Source organism: Strix uralensis, chromosome 9, assembly GCF_047716275.1.
Source record: "Strix uralensis isolate ZFMK-TIS-50842 chromosome 9, bStrUra1, whole genome shotgun sequence".
NCBI classification, from domain to species: Eukaryota; Metazoa; Chordata; class Aves; order Strigiformes; family Strigidae; genus Strix; species Strix uralensis.
The window spans coordinates 14,922,878-14,949,753 of record NC_133980.1 but is presented as its reverse complement, the minus strand read 5'-3'; the positions used below and the strand labels follow the sequence as shown (position 1 = coordinate 14,949,753).

At 36.0% G+C, this 26,876-nt stretch overlaps 1 protein-coding gene across 4 annotated transcripts in view; it reads left to right on the top strand.

Annotated features, from left to right (window-relative positions):
* Positions 1–26,876, top strand: part of ATP13A3 (ATPase 13A3) — a 62,293-nt gene that overhangs the window by 23,622 nt on the left and 11,795 nt on the right. For 3 of the 4 annotated variants that reach the window (XR_012629986.1, XM_074877477.1, XM_074877475.1), the window contains exons 4-28: positions 1,504–1,677; positions 2,485–2,655; positions 2,962–3,032; positions 6,700–6,780; positions 8,548–8,617; positions 9,467–9,601; positions 10,396–10,468; positions 11,229–11,360; positions 12,384–12,563; positions 15,434–15,591; positions 16,250–16,438; positions 17,358–17,419; positions 17,996–18,146; positions 18,581–18,697; positions 19,718–19,735; positions 19,827–19,980; positions 20,067–20,187; positions 21,378–21,502; positions 22,428–22,606; positions 23,077–23,199; positions 23,281–23,360; positions 24,030–24,072; positions 24,170–24,279; positions 25,112–25,208; positions 26,084–26,156. Coding sequence is in view for 3 of the 4 variants with exons in the window: in XM_074877477.1 (XP_074733578.1) it covers positions 1,504–1,677; positions 2,485–2,655; positions 2,962–3,032; positions 6,700–6,780; positions 8,548–8,617; positions 9,467–9,601; positions 10,396–10,468; positions 11,229–11,360; positions 12,384–12,563; positions 15,434–15,591; positions 16,250–16,438; positions 17,358–17,419; positions 17,996–18,146; positions 18,581–18,697; positions 19,718–19,735; positions 19,827–19,980; positions 20,067–20,187; positions 21,378–21,502; positions 22,428–22,606; positions 23,077–23,199; positions 23,281–23,360; positions 24,030–24,072; positions 24,170–24,279; positions 25,112–25,208; positions 26,084–26,156 (2,887 nt within the window). In the remaining variant the exon portion in view is untranslated. The remainder of the gene's footprint in view (positions 1–1,503; positions 1,678–2,484; positions 2,656–2,961; positions 3,033–6,699; positions 6,781–8,547; positions 8,618–9,466; positions 9,602–10,395; positions 10,469–11,228; positions 11,361–12,383; positions 12,564–15,433; positions 15,592–16,249; positions 16,439–17,357; positions 17,420–17,995; positions 18,147–18,580; positions 18,698–19,717; positions 19,736–19,826; positions 19,981–20,066; positions 20,188–21,377; positions 21,503–22,427; positions 22,607–23,076; positions 23,200–23,280; positions 23,361–24,029; positions 24,073–24,169; positions 24,280–25,111; positions 25,209–26,083; positions 26,157–26,876) is intronic. The other variant, XM_074877476.1, reaches the window with a different exon arrangement.

Below are 26,876 nucleotides of genomic sequence, written 5' to 3'. Positions count from 1 at the left end.
TTTATGGGTATTTGGTAGCACACAAACTTTGCTTCCTACTCAAGCAATGATATCTTTTATTACTGTTCTGGAAGACACAGCAGTTAGCTTTGACAGGAAAATAGTGGCAGCTGATCTTTACATTTCTAGCCCATTATAGAGACAGCAGAAAATATCTGGGGCATGTAGGGCTTTTTGCTTTAAAAAATGGTAGATTCCTGTGAATCGACATCCTTGTTACTTCTTTGTGTGTGCAGCTAGGAAAAGCTGCTCTTCGCTAGACCAGCTTTAATATGGAGAGTAGGCAAATACACCTTACAACAAAAAATGAAACTGAAATGCTTATGGTCTGATCACTAAAATAAATTCTTTTTGGAAGAAATAATTTTGGTTTGCCCCAAAAGAAGCATTAAACTCTCCCGCTGTCTTTCACCCACCTGTTTTTATTGGAAAGGAGTGAATACTGACTCCAGTGTGTTGGGGGGTAAGAGTATGGGTTTTGTCTCTGCTTTTTGTCAGCTGAGAAGGCTGCAAAATGAACTTGTTGAAAAGCCTTTTCTTAGGAAAGGAGTTTAAACAATTTCTAATAGTGTTTAATGAAAAGTACAAAAAAATTTGCAAAAAGTTGGTGTCAGTATGAACAATGTGGGTGGGACTCAATGGGCAATTTCATTGCCCTTTTGCAGCAGGAAATATAATCTATTGATGTAATGCGAAGCTCAGGAATGTAACACAGCATCTAGTAAGTCACAGAATTATTTTCTGTTCCTGGCTGTCATCAGGTTAAGTTGGTACTTGCCTTTGACCAAGGCACGCTTAATACTTTGTGGGTTTTTTAATGGGAGAAGAGGATTTTTCCTGCTGGTGCAAGTTACAGAACCTTTGACAGTGCGGCTTGCAGTTTCTAATGTTTCCTTAGTAGCATTTCTTGTTAAAATGAAAGGCAAAATAAGCCAGTTTCTCTACTAAAAAGTAGTGTTTGACAAATATTTACATGCTTGTTTACAAAACATGAAATTCCTCTAGCAACAAAAACTGTCTGCTAGCAACAAAAACTAATGCTATGCTAGCATTCAAAACTATGTATGCTGGCTAATCAAATGCTTGATAAAATCAGCATTTGACAAAACCAAATATGCTTTTGTTCTTTACCTGCCTAGTTGGCTTGTACTAGGTCATGGTCGTGGTGAAAAATGTGGTTGTTCACTGGGAGTTAAGACAGATTGTGTTGCAACCTAAGTCCTTAGGGAGCAATGCAGAGAGGAGACAGGTCCTGTAATTAAATGTTGTAAACAATGCATATGCTCTGCCTTTCTGAGGCTTTTACTGATGTCCTCCTTTTTGTTGCCTCCCCGTAATGTATTTTTTTAAATCTTTCCTTCCCCCAGAAAAGAAAAAGGAGAAAATGGCTTTGAAATTTGATTCGCTTTAAATACCACACTTTATGAAAAATTAATGTTGGCTTCCCAAGTCAGAGCAATTAAAGAGGGTCATTGTTTGTTATTTGTTTCTGTTTCCATGCAGGAGATCTGTGGTTATGATCTGTGTCGTTGGAAGTTGGTGCTAGTTACTGTAGGAGTGATCTGTTCTGGTGGCTTTCTTCTCCTCCTCCTCTACTGGATGCCTCAGTGGCGTGTGAAAGCAACATGCAAAAGGACTACACTTAGAGACTGTGAAGTGGTTCTGCTGAGAACAACTGTAAGTCTATGGGAGGATGTGCTTCTCCCAGTTTGCAGTTGTTTCACATCCCTCTGCTGCTTGCTAAGATACACAAATCCCTGCCTCCAATGTAGATGTGATTTTGTTTTACAGCACTGCAGAACTGTGCTCCTTGGTACTGTACATAGCTTTGCTGCCCATATGGGAAGACTGACAGCTGTTTGCAGAGGGCATAGCAGAAGGAAAGTTTTAGCTTTTGGATTTTAAGAATTAAACACACGAATGCTGTTGTCATCAAAATTTACAGAACAGATACCATGTTGATATAAGCTGATAACATGGTTTTCAGGTTTTCCCTCTCTCATTCAGGAAAGAAACATTTGTTGAATTAAGGTGTAACTGTGGACTCAGGTGTGGTTTGATTTAAAGTGGTTTTCTTCCTCCACAATTACTGTGTACAGTCCCCGGTTATGATCCTGTGTTAAGTCCTCAGTTATTTGGAGTTGCAGGGTGGATGCAGCTGAATGCATAGGAATCCCATAGTTCCTCCTACTGCAGAACAACTATGTTAAATTGTGAAGGGCTGAAGATGTCAAAATTCAAGTACCAAGGCTCATTGCTTTAAAAAAAAAAAAAAATTTTGTTACAAAAAATATGTTTTTAGAATTGTGGAAAGAAAATGTATTCTTAAGGTAGCTGATACTAACGTGGGGAATATCTTCTGTAGTTATATGTATGGGCTCTACTAATCTGTCATCTGTTGTTGACAAGTTTTGCTACAGCTATTGTAGTACAATGCTGTTTCAATAACGTTTCAACCAACTCATTTTTCCCCCTCTTTTTAAGGATGAATTCAAGATATGGTTTTGTGCAAAGGTTCGCATTATGCCTTCTTTGGGAGCCAATCCTTTACAGAATCCTAACCCCATTGTACACAAGGTTTCAAATGGCCATGCTGTTTATTTCTGTGAATCTGCTGCAGAAGAGAATAAAAATGATTTGAAAAAATATTTGCCTGTAAGTAAACCTTCAATACTACACCTGCTAATTTTCGAAGTATCTCAAGTGGTATCTAGAGTAAACACACCACAATACAGTGCACATGAGCTGCTACTTTTGACTAAAAGGCTCACTCATTCTTTGGGTGGAGCACAAATCTTTTCCTCAATAACCTGTAACTGGAAATTGTGGAATGCTATAAAGATTATTTTGAAAGAAAACTTCATTTTTCAGTGAAGTTTTTCTAAATTCGCTTTCAGGATAAAGTCAGAAGAGAGGTGTTAAGTGGTGCTAATACAGTATCTATGTCTGTTGCCCTTGCAGATTCGTTATTTCACACACCACAGCGTGAAGTATTTCTGGAATGATTCAGTTCAAAATTTTGATGTTGTACGGTAGGAATACTTTTTTCTTTTGTGTTGTGCTTCAAAATTCATTTTTGAAAAAGTACAATAACATGCCTAAGAACATGGTGAAAATCAGTATCATATTCTGACCAACTGTTTTAGCTCATCGAGTCTTTGTTTAAACCATAGTGAGAGCAGGGAGATTTTAACTTGGTGCCACTTTGGAAGGAAGGTATTTGTTTAATCTACCTTTATCGAGCATGATTCGTATAGGGTGACAGGCTGCATGCCTCTGCAGGCTTTTCGCCTGTTCTTGGAGTGTTATTTGAGAATTAGAGCACCTGTTTATAGACAGTAGTTCTCCTTCTATAAACTCATAAAAATTTTCCTTCTAATGGAATAAATTACATTTTTTGTGTTGCTGCTGAGCTAGGCCCCAAAGGAGTGTCTAGGAAGAGGGGAATTCACCAAATACCTTGTTGCTCACCTTTGTGTAGGTCTGATGCCACATTTTAGTTCAGTTGAGCTGAATTTGATCCCTCTTTTGTTACTCTTCAGTAACAAAACCAAGTCTCTTGCATTGATAGAAAATGTCTTTCAGTGGGCAGTACTAGCCGTGCTCACTGAATTTGATGCGCTGTATTTTCTTTTATCCAGCAGCACTGTTGCATGATGGTTAAAGAAGAAAGTTCTTCTTGGTTGAAGAAAGTTCTTTTTTCTGGTGCTACTGATAAGGCCTTCTCATAGTGCTAACAAGTTAAATGAACACAGGCTTCTCCGTTTTTGACAATTGCGTGTTAAAATAAGAAGTTCAGGTCAGAAATATAACCTCTTTTTAACTTAAATCAATGTTCACTGCATTGAACCATCATGTGGAAAAGTCAAGCACTACACATAGAAAAATTAATGACCAGTGGCTGAAGAAAAGAAAAACAGCCAAAATTTCTGTAAGAAGAAACATATTCTGCAAATGTTTCTTATGTTTTTGAAAAAAGTGTGTGCAAATAGTATGGAAAGTTGTCAGCAATGACAACAATTTAAAGAAATGATCATAATACAAGCAGTTACAAAACTGAGCACTCCTCTGGGAGGGTGGAAATGTCTCAGTTCATGTGTAAATAATTAAAAGCTCTGTATGCATTTTTTATGTTAAGTCTCCCATGAATTAGTGGTTCAGGTAGTGATGCTTGTCATTTTGCATTACAGGGTCTTGTTTTCCTGCCTATAGTGTTTCTAATTTAAACTGTTCAAAGGGAATATTTCCCACAGATGAGATTAAAAAAAACCTGCAAAACTATACTTTCACTCTAAGAACAGATATGGGAAAAAAAATCATACGACTCCACGTGTTAAGAAAAAAAATATTCCTTAGCATTAAAGCAGTGACTTGAAACTTGGCATTTGTTGATTGTTTGACTGTGCCTTTTGATGTTCTTGTGATAACTCAGCCGATTTATAAGCCCTGGAAAAATCTCAAATATGCCTGTGAAGTTATGTGAGCATTTATTCAATCACATTCTTGCTGATATGCCAAACTTTCATTTGTTTGATGTATTAACGATGACTGAGCCTGACCACTTGTTTAGTCAGGTACTGTAGCTGAGCTGGACACTATTATTTAGCAATTGGATGATGAAGAGGAGAAACAGCTGGGTCTGAGACATACCCAATACAGGCAGAGTACTAAGTCACTTTTGCACAAGGTCAAATAAGAATGAGAGTTTGCTGTAACTTTGAAGTGAATTAGGTATGATCGTGTAGTGAAGTACTAGATATCACCTGTGAAGTGATAGCTGAACTTATGAATGATAATATTCTGGAAAGAAGTCTTAAAAACTTGTCCTTCATTGAGATACTTTTTCTTAATCTCCTCTTGAGTTTATGTAAAACCCAGAAATTGTTATTAGCTAATAACATGGCAGAGAATCAAGCTAATATTTGTAAAGAGAGGGTATATCAGACTGGGGGCCTTAAAGTCCATAAGGCAAGCAACACAATAGTTGTAGTTGTGATCTAAGTACAGTAATGCATCATGAAGATAGATTCACCCTGTGCGGTTAGTTGTGCAAGTATCCAGAGACAGAACAGTTTGATCACATAATTAAAGACTTAGCACAATGCAGAAGGGAAGCAAATTAAGATTTCTTGGGCAACTAACTCAGTTATGAGAGCTTGCTGTTGTACCATTGTTCTTTTTATAATAATGTAATATTAAGATTACAGTTTCAAACACAGGAAATGCAAGTGTAATTGTTCTTAAACTAAATCAGACTTGGTCACATAGCCAAAGAGGATGCAGCTTTGACCTTGAATGTCTGTTTTGTTTTAGCTAGTGTCAACTGAATCTTTGAGTTGATGAGTGCTTTATGTAATAAACTGTGTGCACACAGGGATTTTTTTAAAATGGCCTGGGAATTCAGTACTGTATCAGTACTGTGAAAAGCAAATGGCATCCTGATAGAAGCATTGTCTTTGCATGGACATTACACAGATAGTATTCATGGTTGCATACCATACTTAGTTTTAGGGACCCTTCTTAAACCCACTGTTATGTTCCTTTTTGTTCAGGAAAAGAAAAATTGAATCATTTGGGATAGAATAGGAAGAAAGGCACAGTTATTCACAGAGAATTATATATTTATTAATCTAAAAATGGTAATTTTGAAATCCTTGAACTTGAAAAATTTTAGGGAAACCTTGTAGGCCTATGGCCAGGTGAACACATTAACATTTTCACCCTCTGTTCTTTTATGAAAAGTTGGCAGAAGCATGGTCCTAGCCTTTGCAATAGTGAGGATGTTTAAAACTTTCCCTGTGTTCTAGAGAATGGAAAAAACTGTTACTGTATATGCACAATAAAGAGTTTTTTTTCTTTGCTGGGACAACTCTGAATCCTTTTCAGTAGATAACTTAATAGATATCCAATATAAAAAAGACTTGTGTTGAATGCTGCTAGTTTTGTAATGTCATCTGTGAAAGCCTTTTGGAAGGTAATGATATTTTCTGGTGCATCCAAAGTATATCTACTAGAAAATGCCTGGATATTGTGCATGATATATCTCATTTACTGAGTTCAGTAGTTGAAATGATCCCATAGCAGTAAACATAATGATGTTTCAGGTGTGCCTGCTTATCTGTAGATCTTCTAAATTATAGCATATGCTTTCACATCATGTAGAAAAGTCCTGTGAAGATGAATGATAAGGAAATACTTAAAATGTAGGCTGTACTTTACCTAGTCATGGATAAAATTTTGATAGCAAGATGCTGCAAAATAGCTTCAATATAGATTTATTCGATAAATCGATTAATAATAGTTTCTAAAATGCTTCCATTACTAGAGACAAAAGATAATATGAAGAAATACTAATCCATACTGATTTCATATAATGTTTTATAAAACGTGCTCACTTTTTCTTTTTAGAGGCCTTTGAATACTAGTTATGATAGTCTTTTACTTCAGTTTTAAGTGTACCTTCATTTTGATTGAAATAGATATGACTGTCCTATGGAGTAAGATATGTTGACAAGAGGACTTCTTTTAACATCCCTGGTATCTGCAGTTGTGACAGAAATAGCTAGACAGACATTAATCTGTAGACTTTGTTCTTTTATAATACAGTGTAACTCTTGACAGAGACCTAGCTCTTTTGAGTTACTGAATACTTAAATACAAAGTTTCTTAAATAACTCACTGACTTTTTTCTTTACTTAGAGGTCTAGATGAATCTACGTTCTGTTCTTCAATTCATAATGAACACAGCACAGGACTGACAAAGGGAATGCATGATTACAGGTAATATTATAGTATTTGAGGGAAGAATTGTTTTTGTTCCATTACCTGTGCTCACAATGTTAGCAAAACTAGAAGACAATTGAGTGGTTAGTGTTTACAGACAGGCTTTCTTCAAAGAAGGCTGTTAGATGTATGAAATTCTTGTTTTTCTTACCTATGCATTGAGTAGGAACTAGACTCTGATATTGTGTTGACTTTTCTCAAACTACACTGACCATGGGAATTAGAAGTGTTGCTTAAAGTAATTCAGAATATATTTCCGAAATTGTATTTCCTACTTAGCATTTTGAAATAAGTGTACAAACCAAATAGCAAGCAGTTATGTTTTCAACCATGTTGGCAGGTATACAGTGAAATTTGACAGTTGATGTAAAACAAAGTAGGGGTTTTTTTCCACATAACTTACCTTTAAGTGACATAAATGTTACTGTAACTTACTGTCATTGTTGAAGGGCATGTATCAGTTCAGAGACAAATAGACTGATTCCGAGTGGAAAAGTCCATCAAGAGTTCTTTAGCTGGAAAGATTCTTATTTGTCTCAAGCTGCGGATTGTTGAAGGCTTGAAGGAAATGCTGGGGGAGATCACTCTGTTGCTTCTTGGTTTCTTCCCCATCCTTGGCTAGTGGTCATTGTGAGAGAGGGGATAGTGTGCTAGATGGCTGAGAAGGAATATTGGATACCAGGAAGCAGCAAACGTAGCCCAATCTGTAACTCATTTCTTATTTTAGGAAGATCAGGCTGAAACTTCCCAGGTCTCAGGACTTCGGCTTTAATTTTAAAAGCTTAGTTAGTGTCACAGCTGTGTCCCATAGCTTGCATTGATCTGTTTCTGGTTTGCATTCCCTGCTTCCCCCAAAGGCATTCCCTGCTTTTTCTTTTAATTCTGGTTGGCAAAAAATAACTGGGGGGTAAAAACTTAATTCTTTAACATGCCATTTTAGTGTAAATATACCTGTCAAGGGACACAAGTGCATAGAAAGAACTTAGTTTAGAAAAAAACATTTAAAATGTAACTTTAATGGTATGTAGTTCAGGGATTTCTTAGTGCTCAAATGTGAACAGCAAGCTGCAATATGTACTTAATTATTGATGTCCTAATTTATTGATACATTACCCAGACTAGAATAGTTTGGATTCTGTGGCATTCCTGGATTTTTGCAGATGAGACCTTCTTAGAGTTTAAAATATGGAAGCATCTGCTTGTTCATCATTCCATTTTCTGTTAGTTTGTGTCTTTTCCTACAATAAAAGCTTTTTCTTGAAGAACATCCTTTAAAGGCTTCTTCATGTCAGTGTCATTTAACCAGCTCAGATCCAATCAGAGGTTAATTTCTTGTTCCCCCTTTCATAATTTGCCTTTCTCCATCCTAAGGATAAAGCTAAGATACAGAACCATGAAAACAGTGTCTTACAAGTGTTAACTCTTACTCTGCAGTTTGAGCTTCATTTAATGACAACCCCATATTGCCTTTCAGAATTACATGTTTAATAATATTGGACCTATACACAGTTTACAGGAAAATCTTATTTTGAAAGGACATAAAAATTAAGTTACAGTTTAAATTGAAATATAAAATAATTATCTTTGCACTGGAACGCTTCACTGGGTAAATGTTTCCTGATAAACACCTTGAGAATCAGTATGATACATAAAAGGAGCCACAGATTAAGTAATATTTTATACTTTCTCATATTAATGGAATTACTTTGAAGTGAATAAGATTTCTAATAAAATTAACTGTCTTAATATTTTTTTTTAATGCAGAAAAGCATTCTATGGAGTAAATGAAATTGCTGTGAAAGTGCCTTCCATTTTTAAGCTTCTGATTAAGGAGGTAAGATCTTCAACAATTTTTTTTAAAAAAGTATATAATTAAAAGCTAATTTAAGAACAATGACTGTTGGATTGGTCTTTGAGTAATCATGTAAAACAGAAACCTTCCCCCAGAGCCCAGCAACATAAAGCAAAATGATATGGACCTTTATTTTTGAGCTCTCCAAGCTGAAGAGGCCTTAGCTATGAGCTCTTCAGAGTTCACAACCTGGTGCCTTAAAAGGATGTTAGAAAATGTGTGAGAATTCTTTGAAAGGATATATATCTTGTTTTTTGTTAATTTCAAACATAAAATGACCAGTTGTGTTCTCCATTATCAGCCTAGGGATTATATATTACAACATACACATTGAATCAAATGTGGTTTTGCATATACTTTTGTTAGGTTTGTTCCATTTTCCTTGTATCAGGTGGATTTGAATAACTGACTTGTTTATCCACGTGCTGTAATAATGCATGGTAGAAACTTTTGAACAAAGAAACTCTCCAACCTGAACTAACGGAGTAAGAGCTTGAGGTGTCAGTGCATTTATTAATTAGCAATAGATAATAACATCCAAATTAATTTAAGACTGTAACAAGGTGCATCAGATGTTCCTATTATTTTGCTTTGAGGTGTAGGGAAAAATTCAGTCTTAAAAGTATGTATTCTTGTATTAGTGAGAACTGTGTTTTTGACGGGTTGAGGATGTAGTGAAAAAGAGGGATCAGTTTGGCAAAAGAGACAAAAATATTGTATAAAGAACTGAAAGGTTTTTCTCCTCCATGGAGAAGGATGATTCTGACTCTCTTCTGATGGAGAATGCATGTGACCTTTTGGTGTAACTTTAATGTTCTGTCACTCTTCTAGGTTCTCAACCCTTTTTACATTTTTCAGTTGTTCAGTGTGATATTGTGGATCACTGATGAATATCACTACTATGCATTAGCAATTGTGATCATGTCTGTAATATCCATTGTTAGCTCACTCTACACCATTAGAAAGGTAAGTTCAAAGAAAACAGATGCATCTTTTCAGCTTTTTACTTATTGGTTTATTTTGATATGAAATTGCCTACAAATATTTAAAATTTTTTCAGAGGTATACATGTAGAATATTGTTATGGGTTTTCCCTTTTTGAGCTGCAAGAATCTGGATTTACAGTTCTCTTTGAGACCCTTCTCTGCAAATTTTCCATGATGTTGAATCAGTAGGTTGACCTCAGATAACAGAAACACTACCTCATGTAAATAAAACCTGAACACAAGTTTACGTATCAAGTTGTGTTGACAGTAGCTATTTCATCTTGCATTGTTTGAAAAAGTTTAACAAAATTGAGCACCACCCAAACGTGTGGATTGTTAAATTGGTGATGCATTTTTCTCTGTAGACTTCGTAATAGCTGATGGAAATCAAAGTAGTAATTACCCTTAAACTGCATTCTCTGAATTCAGACCAGAGACAAAAAAAAACCTCTTTACATTAATCCAAGTTCATACAACTACTGCAGTTTTTACTTATGTATATTAATGACTAAATGTTTTTAAAACATTTTGCATGGCAATGTGTATTTGCTTCCAACGTGCTGTTAAAAGTAGGAATCTGTACAGGTTGATGCACTAAAACTTTATTTGCCCGTAAGTTTCCTAAACTATGTTCAAGAGAATGTTTTGAGTAACATCTGTTGTAAAAGAATGTTAATAAAGAATCTCATCACTTCTACTTGTAGAGATAGAATGTGCATTTAGAAGAAAACAACCTGTGCTTTTAAATAATAAACTGTTTTCTCCCCTTTGCAGCAATATGTTATGTTACATGACATGGTAGCAGCTCACAGCATTGTCAGGGTTTCTGTCTGCAGAGGAAACCAAGGTAAATTTCACAGGTGGTTTGGAAAGCTGAGTTTAAACTGTTCATTAAGTGTAAGCATAAAGTTGGTGTGCATCTGTTCTTTCTTTGATCAGCTTGAAATGCTTGCATTCCTTAGCGAAGTAGCATGGGAAGAGAAGTAGTTGCAGAGTGGAATTTAGACAGAATAATCATCTGTTCAGGATTGTCTTTCTAGATGATATTTTTAGTGAGTATCAGGTTTGTTCTAGATGAGGTGCTTGTCCTATTCCTGTTTCTCATTATCTACCACTCCACGTATATAACTGTCATTGTAGTTTGTTTCTTGGCTTAAAGACATGCATGCATGGGGTTTCCATTACAATTTATTACCCAGCAGGGGCTGCAAATTGATTTCCGGACTTTTGCTCATTTGGATACCATAGTAGTTGAAGATGGTTAGCTTGTGGTGTGTGATACTCTTTTGTGAGACGTGCATTTGTGTTGGACTTGCGTCTTTATACTGAAGTTATACTGTAGTTAATTGTTAATACCTTTTGTACAAGCTTTATTCCTTTCATTTATTATGATGAACTATAACCATGTGGTCTAGAGTTTAATGTGTGATGGCATTGGGTTTATCAATGGCTTTTTCTGTATCTTTTCAAAAACTCTTCATAATGCCATTAATGAAATGGAGTATAATCTGAATTGTCACCACCTGAACCTTGGCCAAGAGGATCTCTGTCAGGTTTTGTAGATGTTGACTATTTTCAGGTAAACTTGTTTGTGTTTTAATACTCAGAAATAGAAGAAATCCTTTCCACCGACCTTGTGCCTGGAGATATCATGTTGATTCCATCTAATGGGACAATTATGCCCTGTGATGCGGTACTTCTCAGTGGTACTTGCATTGTAAATGAAAGTATGTTAACAGGTAAAGTAAACTTGACACAGTTTTGTGTGGCTAAGCGTATTAGTTTACACCTGTGTGCATGCTTAACTTGTGGTATGTTCTAGCAGAAGTGGATATGTTTATTTTGCTTGAAATGTGTATGTTCTTGCGATTACACATGCTCCTAAGGACTTATGTACTTGTGTTCTGCTTATCTGCAACAGCTACCTCGTACTGCTTGGCAACTCTAAAAATGAGTGATGGTTTCTTGCTGAAAAGTTTTCTTGATAGTTTGTCTTCCTGCCTCTTGACTTGGTGTTCTCAGTGCAGATTGAGTTCTGCAGTATGTTTCTCCAAAAAATTTTTGCCCAAACTTCTTAGCTGCTTCCAAGAATGAAGGTAGTGAGTAGAATGTGCTGCTGTATTTAAGAACAGAAATTACTATCTCAAGTGGTGCCTGTATACTCTGAAATCAGAGACCTGATGTATTTGAAGGATAGCTTCAGTGAATAGGATGGACTTTTTGTTATTCCTAGGATAATCTGTCCAAACTGGCAGCATTTAGAAAATGGTAGTTCAACGATTGTGTGTTTTATCATGTTCAATTCTTTGAATATACTTAAGCTTCCTGCTGCTGCTAGTGAATGATAAAAATTGATTGCAGCCCTAGCTTGAGTGTACTCAGTTGCCAAAGGAGCTGAAAATAGTTTTCTTCAGCTTCTAGTTTTTCTGAGTAAAGATGGGTGATGCCTCACAGCAGGAGAAGGAAGCTTGTCCTGTTTTCTTTCAATGAACTGTATTTTACACCTATCTGATTTGAAGCAAGAGGCATAAAATCTGTATTGGTGAATAACAAATAGAATTAAATAGGATTTGGATAAGGAATCTGGTGAGCTGAGGCTAATAGGTGAGAGACTGCCTTATAACGTGCTGAAAGGAAGATGTCTTCTTCCATAAGTCTGCTTCTGTGCTGATGAAGTGAGATTATGTTGTTCTACTTGAAGTTGTGAAGGAAAAATGTCTATTTTTATTTGATCTTGCTTAGAGACTCTCTTCGCTTTTAAGGTGAAAGTGTTCCTGTCACAAAGATAAATCTACCAAATCCTTCAGAATATCCGAAAGCAATGGGAGATGAAATATACAGTCCAGAAGTGCATAAACGCCATACTTTGTTCTGTGGAACCAATGTCATTCAAACCCGTTTTTATACCGGAGAATTGGTCAAAGCTCTAGTAGTGAGAACAGGTATTGATTGTTAAGTTATTCACTTGTTAACATACTACTGACTTTTGTAGGTGTATGTCAACTGATACTTTGGAGTATTGTGTTGGATGTTGCTAAGCTTGAATAAATGAGTATGCCCCAAATAATTTGATAAATGTCTTACAACAGTAGTAGAACCAGATGATGGCCTGGAGAGTATCAACTGGCAAACAAGAAAGTGAATCAGTCTTTATCATCATTTTAAAACTTACCTGAATGCATTTTCAGGTCCTTTAGATGTCTTTTATGGTTTGTTGGTTGAACTACATATGCCTTTTTGAAAAGGTTTGTCATGCTATCGGATTGGGTGGGTAGTGGGGAATGGCTTATTTTAGTGGAGGCATTGGCAATGTCAAATGTTTTTCTTTGTCCATAGTTTTGTCAAAGCGCATAACACTTGCTTAAAAAATGTTTTCAATCTAGCCCTTTCTATGGAAGTGCTTATTCATACTAGTATGTTAAAAGTTTGGTTTTAGATAATACAGATGTTCTATTAAAAACAATTGCACAGACTAAAGTAGTTGAAGGATTCTGCTTTATAAGGATGGTCTTAAGAAAACCACCACAAATAGATGAATGTAAGCTATAATCCAAGCTGCAGTAGAATTGGATAGAATAAATTTGACTACGTTGACTAGAACACTACTTAAAGCAAGTTTTCCAGCAAGTAACTTCATACTAATAAACCTCTTATTTCTCTGGTGTCTTCTCTTCACCTTTTGTTAGTCTGTTTTAGAAGTAAATGTTCTGATTAATGTCTTTCTAGAGGCTTTTATTAGTATTTTTTTCAAAGAAATATTTTCCTTCTCTTGAACACACATCTCCTTTAATAATATCCATCTCAACTTCTGTTGTTTCTTAAATAAGAAATTTTATGTGCCCAGCCTGATATGTATATACAGATAGGTGGTCCAAAACAGCAATAGAAAAGAACTGCTGAAGACTTTATTTCTTCTACTCTGCAAGAAGGATAATGCTTTTTTGTTTTTAGAAGTCTGAAACCAGGGTTTGGAACTCTTGCAGGGAAAATTGTAATTGCTTCCAACACAGGGTCTTACTGCCCTGACATCTGAAGTAATTTTTTAATCTACTCTTTGCTCATGACAGGTCAGAGTTAGCTCCTAAGTTGTAAACAGGACGAATTTAGCTCTGTGGACTGTGTTCAGATTTTACATATGGACAAGTACAAACTGTAGAGAGGAACAAAGGGATATAAAATCCTCTCTGTTCTGTCTGGTTTACAGGGATGGCTTTTGGGCAAGTAGGGAATTTCCCACTCCAGAGAACTGGATAGATGTCACGGCACTTGTAGCTTCTCACTCCTAAGATGTCTGATAGTAAGAAATAAAGTAATTCTCACCTAGTGAGATAAAAGCAAAAACCCCTTTATTTGAGGGAGGGGGATGCCACAAAATTAAAGATACTAGAAAATTTAGTCCTTGAAATAATTCTAGGAGAGCAAAACTCCATATGGTTGTGTGCAAAGACATGTAGTCTTCATCTTGTCATGAATCAGGATATGATTGATCTGCTGGGACTGTACTCACAATACTCTTCAGAGCTAAGCCTTTAACATGAAATGTTTGATGTTTCAGCTGAAATACGCATAAAATACTGATTAACTAAATATATTCATTTTTTTTGCTGCTGAACGTTAGTGTGTATGTCATTGTGGCTCCTACTGTAATTGTAAAGAATTGAAAGCTGGTAATTTTTTTAGAGAACAGAAATGTTCACTGAAGTTACCTGTGTGTCCAGTGTGTTCTTAAGACACCACATGAGGTTTTCATTTATTGTTTTACACTAGTGTGTTCTAGCCTATGCAGCTACAGAACATTCTGCAAAACCATTAAAATTTTTTTTTTTTCCTTTTTGACTGCTGTTGCAAATTACAAAGCATTCATGACTAAATACTCAAGTATATACTGACATGCTGAACTTCTCTGAACAGGCCCATGGTTTGTATTCTGCAGTAGCACATTCAAAGCCTGGAGGCTTCACACCTTGTTCCTCTTTGGATGAACTCATCCTCTTCAAGACTGATGCAATAGCTGTTTCGTTCTGATAGAACCTTGTATGTCAGATACCAGCGTGGGGGGCTTAGTCTTTGCTGTGATGGCTTGCAGACTGAGAAGCTGCCAAGCAGCTGTCACTAATGCCAGCAGACCTAACATTGATACTGAGGTTGTAGTAACAGACTTTGAAGTCTTAGCAGCTAAAAAATGTTTTGGGCATACAAAATTGGACACTTCACATGTTGAGGCAAAGGTTCAAGGCAGATCTCAGGGTATCTATTGGTGGTCTGACTAAGACCCTTAGAAGTCTAGTGTCCTAGTTTGGGTGACAAAATGAGATCAAGAGATGGGTTTCACCAAAAGATGACTCCGTGTACTGCAGTTGTTTCTGAATCTTTCTTTCTGGCTGTCAAACTTACAGAGACTTTCCATTTAAGTGCTTACAGTTGGACTCTATGAATAAGTTATTTTCTTTTTGCAAGGACTGGCTTAATTAGACAACTAATAAATATACCCACTAGCTCTGCACTCTGAGGGACAAAATGCAGTACAACAAACTGTTCCAGGTCAAACCATTTGAGGGTTTACTGCTGCTGTAGAAGAGGGGTTCATTTGCATCAGCTGCGTGTCCTTGCCATAGGAGAGAAGCACTTAGTATAATGTGCACGTACAATTTTGAAGCACCTTAATTATAGTATTGCAAAACATCTGTTACTGTATATTGAGAAACAGTCTTAATGAAATGAGTAGTTTAAGGGTTTCATTGAGGTTTTTAATATATTTGAATAGCTTTGCTCTTGTTTATACTTTTAATAACTTACTATTTTTTATTTCTAGGCTTTAGTACTGCTAAAGGACAGCTTGTTCGTTCCATACTCTATCCAAAGCCAACTGATTTTAAACTCTACAGAGATGCCTATTTGTTTCTCCTGTCTCTGGTGGTGGTGGCAGGCATTGGGTTTCTTTACACGGTTGTCAATAGCATCTTAAATGAGGTATGTTTTAATTTCTGCTCCAGAAACATCTTATTTTAGAAAAGGGTTGATCATGATTTCTGACATACTTCAGATGATAAGCAATTTGATTTTAAATGAAAATTGCTTTGCTTTATTTTGTATAATGGGAATGAAAGAGACAAGCTAAGAACAAAATTCGGCAGAGAAGCAGAATTTGGATATATTACAGTGAAATTTGAGTTTACCTCAATTTCTATTGACCCAGTTACTAGACTTTTATTTTTATTATAAGTAACATTACCATCTGACTGATACCCAGTTGGAAGAAATAGAATATAGCACATCTAAAGTATGCTGCAGGCAAAAAAATCCTTACCAAGAAATTGGTAACTGATAACTAATTTTTTTTCTCAAAAATTTCTATTATTCAATTACTGTTTTAAAGTAATTGAAAGTTATTTGCAGGGGAAGAAGTGAAAACTTGAAGTTATGGGTTGTGGATAATTTAGGACTGGATTATCATGGGGTTGCTGAAGGTGGATCAAGATTGTGCTGGATTTCTGGGCAATCCAGAACATGCTGTACTGGGGAAAGCAATGTGTGGATTTGCTTTTGGTAACACTGATGTAACATTTCAGTGGGATAGTGAATCTTTAAGTGGTGAGTTCTTGATCATTAACTCTGACCTTTATTGCAGGTTCCAGCTCATACCATCATCATAGAGTCTCTTGACATTATCACTATCACGGTGCCTCCAGCGCTCCCTGCTGCCATGACTGCTGGCATTGTTTATGCACAAAGAAGGTTGAAAAAAATTGGCATTTTCTGTATCAGCCCACAAAGGATAAATATTTGTGGCCAGCTGAATCTCGTGTGTTTTGATAAGGTTAGGTGAATTTTGAAACTTTATGTTGCCACCTGGAGAGGCACTGTGTTATATGTGGGAATTTGTATAGACTAGCAACTACAGGAAAATTCTTTAGTCTAAGTGAGATAATTGTTGTCCTATTAGCTTCCAGGTATTCAGTGTTTACCGCCTGTTAACTCACTTGATTTAGTCTGTTCTAAAAAGCTGTTATAATGCAGAGCTGCTTTCTTATCTTGAGACTCCCAAGTCCTACCTTACTACTGGCACCCCAGAAATGTGAGAGTTGGGGTCTATTTAGAGTTTTATTTAGTACACAGGCTTCTGGAAAATTGAAGGCTTGTTTCTCACTTCCGTTTATTTCAATGAAAAGCCAAACTAGCATATTCTATTGTTATTTCTTAACAGAGACTTGAGTGGAAGACAGTAATGCTGGTGGCCAGAATACTTTGCTTTTAGCTAATTCTTAGCTAAAATTTATTTTCTTCCTTAGATTTTTATTTAAAAACTTAAGTATCCACACTAAATTTATTCTTTCCTTTGTAAATATATTCCAGTTACTGTTTTAGCATGTAAGAAAGTAGTACTAACGATTTAGTACCTATTTTCTGTTGCCTCCAACCCCTGAATATAGATATGTTGAGCTATCATATTTGAATTTTAAGGGTCTGTTTCATTTGCTCTGTCTCCAAGGAGGGGCATGATTGCTTTGGATGTTTTTTTTAAGTTATTTAACAGAATTGGAACTTAGTTACTAGCAAAAAGCAAGGGAGATATTGTATTTCCTGTGCCGAAGTATTGATTTTTAAGTGAAAACAAGATAAAATATATTGTTCAGGGGTAATTTTATTAATTAGCTGTTAGTTATCCTCAGGTAAAGTAAAAATTTACTTCTGAAGGCTTTTTCTTGCCATTTCCCTTGTTGCCTTTTTTTTTTCAGACTGGCACACTTACTGAGGATGGCTTGGATCTTTGGGGAATTCAACGGGTGGAAAATGCTCGGTAAGGATAAGCTCAGAGTTGATAGCAAATATGATACGTAGTTGTGCCTTAACAGCTTCAGCAGAATAGAACAGAAAATTCAATGTGAGCTCATATGTGTTTGCATTTCTGTAATGAGCTGTAAGAATGCAACTGAAAATATGGTTTAGATGTAATGAAAGGTATAACTCTCTTAGAAGGCTGAAGTGGAATTTAATTTGTTGAATTCTAAGACCTTGTTAGGTTCATACTGCAGAAAAGATGCAGTTAAAATGTAGCATGTTTCCTTAATCCTGTCCTCCTAAGTGATGAGTTTTTGGGCTGCTAAAATGAATTAGGTTAGCTAATGACAGTGGTAACACGTCTCTGTATGAGGAATCAAACTGGATGGTGAATTAACAAAGTTTTTGAAGGAGCCAGAATTTGTGACTGTTTCTGAAGATTACAGCCCAGAGCCTTAATCTGTTTTCTGTGTGCAAAAATAGAAGTGAAGAGACTTGTGCAGTCAATTTTCTTCTGTTAATCTAAACAAACCTTTTGAATTGGCTCATAATAAATAATTATAGTGCTAAGTATATTATTACTTCATTGTTTTAGTTTCCTTTTGCCGGAAGAGAGGGCTTGCAGTGAGAACTTGCTGAAGTCTGAGTTTGTTGCTTGCATGGCAACTTGTCATTCCCTTACAAAAATTGAAGGGGTACTTTCTGGGGATCCGCTTGATTTGAAGATGTTTGAAGCAATAGGATGGGTAAGTGTCTGCTTGTTTCAAGAGAAGCATCATTTTTAAGATCAGTAGTCTGAAATTTCCTATGCTGTTACATACAAGATAAGCCATTATATGCTGTTTCAAGCTGTAACTGAAACAGCGGGCTTTTGACAATGCTTGTGTGTCAAAGGAAGTTTTAATATCTGTGTAACAATTCATAGAACGGAGAGAATCTGAAGAGCTAATTTACTGCTTCCTGATGTGCGTGGCAAAGTTTTGATGCATATAATGAACGTGTAAAATAGCTAAGTGGATCTTAACTGCTAAATTAAAACACTTAATTCTCTCAGGAAATCTTGTTTAGAAAGATCATTGCACCTTGGGCTGACTTCCAAGCCTTTTTTTTTTCTGAAAATTACATTATGGGAAAATCAAAGTTAATGAATATATAAATTAGTTGATTATTTTTAATGCAGATTTTAGAAGAAGCAACCGAAGAGGAAACAGCCCTTCATAATCGAATCATGCCAACAGTGGTTCGACCTTCAAAACAACTTTTCCCAGAATCCAAGCAAGCAACAAATCAAGAAATGGTATAAAAATTCAAAGCAATTCTGTTAAACAAATGCATTTTACCATATCCTGTGGTTCTGGCTGATATAATTCAAACAGGATCAAAACTGTGTGGTTTTTGATGGCAAAGATAGAGAAGACATGTTTGTACTGTTGTTGAAGGTAGTGGTTCAGTATATGCCACTTTCAAGGTGAGCGGACTGATTGTCAGCATTATTACTGGTTATAAAGTGCTGTGATGCTTTCTGAGCTTACGCATTTTAATATTAGTATCATTATCAAATTCTTACTGTGCTAATGAAGTGGTTAGGTGTGCTCACCTTGCAGTTTCAATTAAAACAATCATTTGTTAATGTCACTGCAGGGCACAGTATTTTTGCCACCATTGTACCTTAGAGATGTATGCTTTAAGTGCTGAGTTAAAAATAAAATGTACTTTGCAGATTTAAAGTTTTCATCTACCTGTATTTTGAAGTATTTTTTAATACTTCAGGGGGGAAATTTAAGCATGTGACTATATTCAGATTATCACAGAGCAAGGTAGTGGGAGGGTATAGCAAGTTGATTCCTCTGTATGAGTCTTATTCTATAGCAGATGGAAGCATCTTTTTTTGTTCAGAACTCAGTGTACATGCATAACAGTAATTACTGTGCAGTAGTTGACGTGAACATTCTTGAAAATTATTACATGATTTTTTTGGGGATATACTTAATCATGACCTCATTCTGAAATACCGTAGTACTTTCATCATTTACATAGGCTAAACAGACACAGGTTGGACTGTGAAAGGTAAAAGTCTTGTAAATCCTAATCAAGAAATCAAGCTCTAAAGTTCTACTATGTCTCATTTAAAGTAAAGGATACTAAACAGACGCAGTATATTCATATTCAGCTTTTATGAAATCCATTGCAAATACAATGTAACTTTATATTGAGAGTGCTGTGTAGATTCATTTACTGATTTATGTTGAAATAGTTTGTAGCTGAAAAAAACCTTAAAATTTAATATTTACAGTAAATGTATTTTTTCTTTTTTTAGGAATTGTTTGAGCTTTCGGTAAGTATTTTTTTTTTTCAATTAAGCATGTACCTTTTTTCTAGAATGTATGGGGATGTAACTGTTTTCTTCCTTCCCTCCTCTGACACAGACCAGTTATGAGATTGGAATTGTGCGCCAGTTTCCATTTTCTTCAGTTTTGCAGCGTATGTGTGTAATAGCAAGAGTTCTAGGGGAGAAGAGAATGGATGCTTATATGAAAGGTGCTCCTGAAGTGATTGCCAGCTTGTGTAAGCAGGAAACAGGTAAAGGAACAAACTATTTTAATTTCTTGTGTAACTCAGCTGTAATATGAATAATTTTAATGACTCTAAACTTGGCTTTTTTAAAGTTCCTGTTGACTTTGAGTGTGTCCTGGAAGAATACACTAAGCAGGGCTTCCGAGTTATTGCTCTTGCTCACAGAAAATTGGAGTCTAAGCTTACATGGCACAAAGTCCAGACTATTAATAGGTAAGAGTGACTTCACTTTTTTAATGAGTAACAGGCTTTTAAAGCTGCGTGCTTTGGATTAATTATGTAATGTTTACTTTTGTTTAAATTGATTGCCACTCTTGAGCTTTCTTCTGTCTTGTCATATGTAGTTCTGTGCATTCTTTTTGTACCCTGGACAATACATAGAAATTTAAGGTGAGGAAGTTTTTCTGCAATAATGTGAATTCTGAGGAACATCTTTAAGCTTGAAATGAACTGTAATACTAATTTTTTATGGTGCTAACGTGGCAGAAAACCTCATCTGATTTCTTTGTTACCTGAACATACTTATATCATCTGTGTCTATTAAAGATGATGGCATGTAGTGGAAACCCTCCTGTGCATGTTTGATTTAGTTTCTCGATCTGCTATAGGTAGCGTGTCCATTTTTTCATTGCAAAGTTTATCAGAAAGATTTGGAAGGTAGAAAGGTTTCTTCCTTCAAAGAGTAGTATTTCCTGTTAATTATTTTTTAACTGGTTCTGGTTTTGTGGATAATTCTACCTTTTCCATAGTGTTTGGAAGTGTAGTATCACTATGAAGATGCCAGCTTTGACTCTGTTCCATCAGTTCTGTGTATGAAACTTTTTGCAAAGTAGTACAAAGCAAAGAAATGGGTTTTCCAATTTCAGGTGTGAAAATCTGCAGTAGCAGTAAAATACCCAAGACCTGTAAACATAGCTGACTTTCATGTTAACCAAAGTTAATTAGTTGCTTCACTTAATTAGCTAATGTCTATTAATCTTACTAGCCTTGGTAACATAATTTGGTAGCTTGTATGTTAAGGTTCAGCTAATTTGGAAATTAGAGATAGATGTGCATTCTAAAGAAATCTTAAATTTTGGCTGTGAATGCAGTTAGCTTCAGAGCACTTTTTCTAGCAATAACCTTTTTGAGAATGTAATTTATTTTAGAAAGACTTCTGGAACAAACTAAAAATTGTGCTTGAGGAAACAAGGTTTTTCATACTGTTTTTCAATTACATCGAGGGAAATAAATATAAATGTGAGTGATGATATCTGTCAGGTCACTTTTTGTAAAGCAAATTCTTCACTTTTCATGGTTAAAAATAAACATTTCTCTTTGATAAACAGAAAATCAGGCTCTTTAAGCTACATCTAATAATTGTAATTCTTGTAATGTTCTCTTCCTTGCCTCCTTTTCTACAGAGATGCTATTGAAAGCAACATGGATTTTATGGGGTTAATTATAATGCAAAACAAGCTAAAGCAAGAAACCCCTGCTGTACTTGAAGATTTGCATAAAGCCAACATTCGCACTGTCATGGTTACAGGTTAGCGTATAAACATTCATACTCAAAAGAGAAAAATCCATCTCTTTGGTCTGGTCTTAATTATAGTGTATGAAGTCAAATTTTAGTGTCAATAGGCTGAGATTACACTGTATTTATAGCAAGAAGGAAGTTTGGAAACTGTTGTGAGAATAGTCAGACACCGATCTTTCTTTTTGGGTGAAACTTGCTTTGGTAACTCAGAGATCAGAAACTAGTATAGGGATTGTTTCTACTTCATAGCTTCCTCTTCCTAGCTCCATGCACAAGTTAATTTATACTGAATCGAAGGATGAAAAACCTTAGAGGTCTTCCAGATCAGCCTAGGTTGAAAGTCCTGGTCTAATCTTATGGCTGACCGTGCTTTGAGCAGGATAACCTCCTGAGGGTTCCTACCATTTTGAATTATGAGAAGTCACTTTGGAGGTTGGATTTTTGTAAGAATGACTTATGTCCCCATAAGCTAGGTATGTGTGCTCAGTGTTTTCCTTGCAATATGTGTGTTTGCTTTTTAAATCACAGGTATTTGGTGATTCCAAATGCAACTTTGGAATAATGTTTGGATAGGCTAGCAATGCAACTCAGTGTTTGCATGTTCTGTGACAGAATTTTAAAAGTGGTATTTTAAATGGCTGCACGTTCTCTGCTTGATTTTCAATATGTACCAAGACTTGGTCAATAAGAGATCTTTATGGCTGAACGAAGCATACAAAGTTTTTAGTGATGTTAGTGCAGGGGAGGGGTTTAACAGGCTAGGCTTTGAATTTTGCCTGTAGGCTTGGTTTGCCCTAAGGTTGTCACTGGTACATTAGGCAGTCCTCCTTCTAGTTTAAAACTGGCTTTCTTAGCTTTTCTCTTATGTGGAATATCAGTATATGCTATTGATCCTTTTCTAACTGAAACCTTTTTAAATGCGATTGTTTAACAGGGGATAACATGTTAACTGCGATCTCTGTGGCCAGAGACTGTGGAATGATTCTACCTCAGGATAAGGTCATTATTGCTGAAGCACTACCTCCAAAGGATGGGCAGGCTGCCAGGATCAACTGGCATTATGCAGATACCCTCGCAAAATGCACTAGTTCATCACCAGCCATAAACTCAGAGGTAATATGGGCATTATTATGCCCTTAGAGTGTAAGCAGTTAGTTTTACTGTTGGGTTTCTTTCTTTTTGTCTTATTCTGTTAAAAAGCAAATCTGCTGTGAAGTGTCAAATCAAAATTGATGTACTAGTTAACTTTCAGATCTTAAAATACCAAACAGCAGTAAAACAGCTGGGGAAGCTAGTTTTTCAACTGCGATATAACATTTGACATCTTAGTTGTGCAGGAGACAGGTTTTTTCACATTTCACTATATTTAGACAGCTCTAGCTGCTTGTAGTTCAAACATTAAACCACATTTTCTTACTAATAAATAAGTATTTTCATTGTATGAGGTTTTCTTTTAAGTAACATTCTCAGAAACCTCTTCTGCTGGGGAATCTCTAGGAATACCCCTGTGAGTATTAGCTTGAAATTACAAGGCATCTGTGTGTAAATACACTACAGCTAGAGTATTAAACTACTTTTGACAGGATATTCCAGTTAAATTGGTCCATGAAAGCCTTGAGGATCTCCAGATGACCAAATACCATTTTGCAATGAATGGAAAGTCATTTGCAGTGATTTTGGAGCATTTTCAGGACCTGGTACCCAAGGTGAGCGTTTTACTTGAGTGAACACTTTTAATGGTGAACAGACTTTGCCCTGTGAACATTAAGAAATCTTCTGTCTTCCAGCTTGTGTTACATGGCACTGTGTTTGCTCGCATGGCGCCTGATCAGAAAACTCAGTTGGTGGAAGCTTTACAAAATGTAGAGTAAGTATTTGCTTAAGCACAGAAGGTGGGAGGGTTGACAGTGTTTGGTGTGATAGAAGGAAGAAATTATGTATGATGCTAGCTATTTTGCCAGGTGAAAAGGGCTGGGCTAATATAACTTCCTTAAGCTGGCAAATCAGCCTATTAGCTGAGCAGGAATGAGAGTAGTACCATCTGCTGGCTAGTTGTGAAAGTTTCAGACTTTTCATGAAGTTATAAATTACCAGTAACTAAACTGACTAATGTATTTTATAAATCTGGTTGCTTGGCTTAATAAATCATCAAATGTTTTCTGTGTATTAAAGAAGTATTAACAGGATGCATTCAGTTCACTTATGGTCAGTATACTACTGTCTGTTGGTGTTAGGCCTTGCAACTATACAAAATACTACAAAAGTCTGTCTAGAGCAAAGATGCTTTACACCATCTTGGAATGATAGAGGACTCATAACCATTATTGGTTTGATTGACCCGGCTAAGTCATGTTACTTCTCTGTCTACTTCCTTATACGTATAATGGCAGCAGTAATTGCTTTCAGCATTAACGATCACTCGTTATTGTGCAAACCCTGAATAAGTCAAGTAATACAGAAGTATTTAATGAAATAAGCTAAATGAACTGTGAATAGGGAATGGTCCAGAATGCTGACATCTGTTTGGTTTTTATAGTTACTATGTGGGCATGTGTGGAGATGGAGCAAATGACTGTGGCGTAAGTATATTTTTATTTTCCATACAGAACTGTTCAGTTAAATTTTACATCTGAAAGCAAGTTTTAAAATGTTCTCTGTTTCAATGTTAACTGACAGGCGCTAAAGAGGGCACATGGTGGTATATCTTTGTCTGAACTTGAGGCTTCTGTGGCATCACCATTCACTTCCAGGACACCTAGTATTTCCTGCGTGCCAAAGCTGATCAGGTAATGCAACTTAAATGCGTCTGTGTAACTCTTCTTGCATACCCTATATTAGTATATGCTTGATGCTGTAGGAGGCCAGTTTGAATTAAAGAACAAGCTATACATTTTTAGTAGTTTGGTTTCTTTACTGAAGGTACTCTGAGCAAAGGCTTGCCATAGCATGATTTAGTAGTTTGTTAAAAACCCTCTTGTCCATGCAAAGTTAATTTTTTAGAGCGTGAGTGAGCTTTTACGCAGTTAGTATTTAATTTGATGTCTTAGTGATTATGCTAGTTTCCATAAAGGCTGTGTGTAATTGCAAACAGTAAAATCTGTCATATAATTGCTCAGCACCATACAAAGTAGAAAACAAATTTTCTAAATAGGGTTTGACCAATTTCTGGAGTTGGAAGCTAGGTAATAATTTTGGATAAAGGTCAGCCAGAGAGAATCTAGTTAAGTCTGCGTGGAACTACTGAAGTAATGCATAATCAGAAAAATTTCTGAAGTCAGCAACTCAGTGGCTGACTGCTTGTTCATTCAATCCATGTAGTTAACTAGTGCTTCATAGATGCTTTTTCAAGCAGACCTTCATTTTAAAACCTCTGCTGGAAAAGCACATAAAGTCCAAAGAACAACAAAGTAAGGTGGTGGCTCAGTTCAGGAGCCATGCTCACAACTTCAATGTACTTGAAAGTGTACCATTCTGACCCCTTTTTCTCTGTATGTCTTCAGCCTAATGTCCCTCAAAAGGTTTGCTGATGTGTTTAATTGCAGCTAACATTTTGCTAAGCAGGATTTAACTGCTTGCACAGAAAGCTTTCTAGTTACATGATTGCATTTGTTTTGACAGGGAAGGCCGTGCTGCTTTAATAACTTCCTTCTGTGTATTTAAGTTCATGGCATTATACAGCATTATTCAGTACATCAGTGTTACTCTGCTATATTCTGTAAGTATTCTGTAAGTGCTTAAGCAGTGTCAACGTAATTCAGAGATTTGAAAATTGGTAGATATTTAATAGAAATTGCTGCAAGTCTTTGAGTACACCTGCATTCTGAAAACTGTCTTTGGACTATAGAAGTGTTAGTACTTTTTGCCTTTTTTTTTTTTTTTTATTAACTGTATGAAAAACACACCTATTTTAAAAAGGCAATAACTAATGCCTGTGACTAGAAAGTCTCTACAGTGGGAAGTCCAAATAAGCATATAAATTGAACGAAAACACAGTTTTCAATTACTTAAAAACGGTCAGCATTTTAAAATAGCCTAACTTTAAATAAAGGGCAATGCATTCCTTTTATGTAAGGATTGAAAGAGAGCAACTTGCAAGTATTGAGTTAGGAGGGTGAAAAATGTGAAGCGGATTATTTCCTGCTAATATGATCAGATTTGTAATATGGCATGTGTTAGAAATTCTGTATTTTAATTTGTATTCTGATTAAGTTAAACATGCGAAGTATTAAAGGACCTTTGAGGCAGAAGCTTTGACAACCATATGACTACATATGGTGTTTAGAGAACTGTGGGCCTAAGCTATTATTTCATTTGTTTGTAAGATTCATTAATATAAGTTTGATTACAAACAAATTTCAATTACAGATGGCTTACACATCTTGAAACTGAAATTGTTTCATACCTTGATACTTCATGAATTGATTTGTGAATTGTAGAGTACTCAAGACTCCTGCAGATAAAGAAAGCCAGTTTGACAGGAGGCTGTCTTGTTTAGAGTGAAATTAAAGAATTAATGCCGTAGGAGTGTTACTGTAAGATGTTTCTTGGTGTGAAGAAATTACCAATGTTTCAGTTGTGATTTCTGTCTAGATCCTGAGCAATTTGGGAGATTTCCAGTTTCTCTTCATTGATTTGGCAATCATTTTGGTGGTTGTCTTCACTAGTAAGTATTGTGCTGGATTAGTGCTGCTGGCCTCTCAAGTAGTTTTTGCTTGGTCAGATTTTCTTTAATTGCATGCTGTTTGGAGTAAACACTGTGACATACGGTTAAGATGTTATGTCTGCTACAGTATATGCATTAAAAAAACCAAACCACTGTATACAGAGTTAAATTCATCTGAAGTTTGTGAAATGTTCTCATACAAAAAGCAAGCAGGCTGTGGGCATGATTTTAGAAAAGTAGTTCTTCACAGTACAGAAACTCATAAATCTCTACTGACGTGAGGAAACTGTTTTTGGAATCAAAATGGGAGTTGTTCCAATATCATCTTTCTCAAATGTTTTGATTTCTGCATTTTAGTTGAACTTGTGTCCACAAAATGTTATATTTGCAACCTGTTACCTAGTGAAGTGTTTGATTCCATCTATGAACCTAGCACTCAGTTTACTGACTAACAGTAGAATTCCATTTTCAAGTTTAATAGAAACTGCTTCTTTGGAGCAATGGCAGATGAAAACTGAGGAGATGGGCTGTATGTCCTTGTGCCAGACAAAGGGAATTTGGCCAGACACTACAAATTCCTTGGGTCTCATGGCTTCTATTATTGTCCCCTGCTGTCCTGTGCTGCTGGGGGTAACCAGCCTGTAGAAGGCACTGTGGCATTATTCTAGTGCAGTATAATCTTTTCAGGGTAGTTCAATACTTGCAGTTCTGGACTAATTT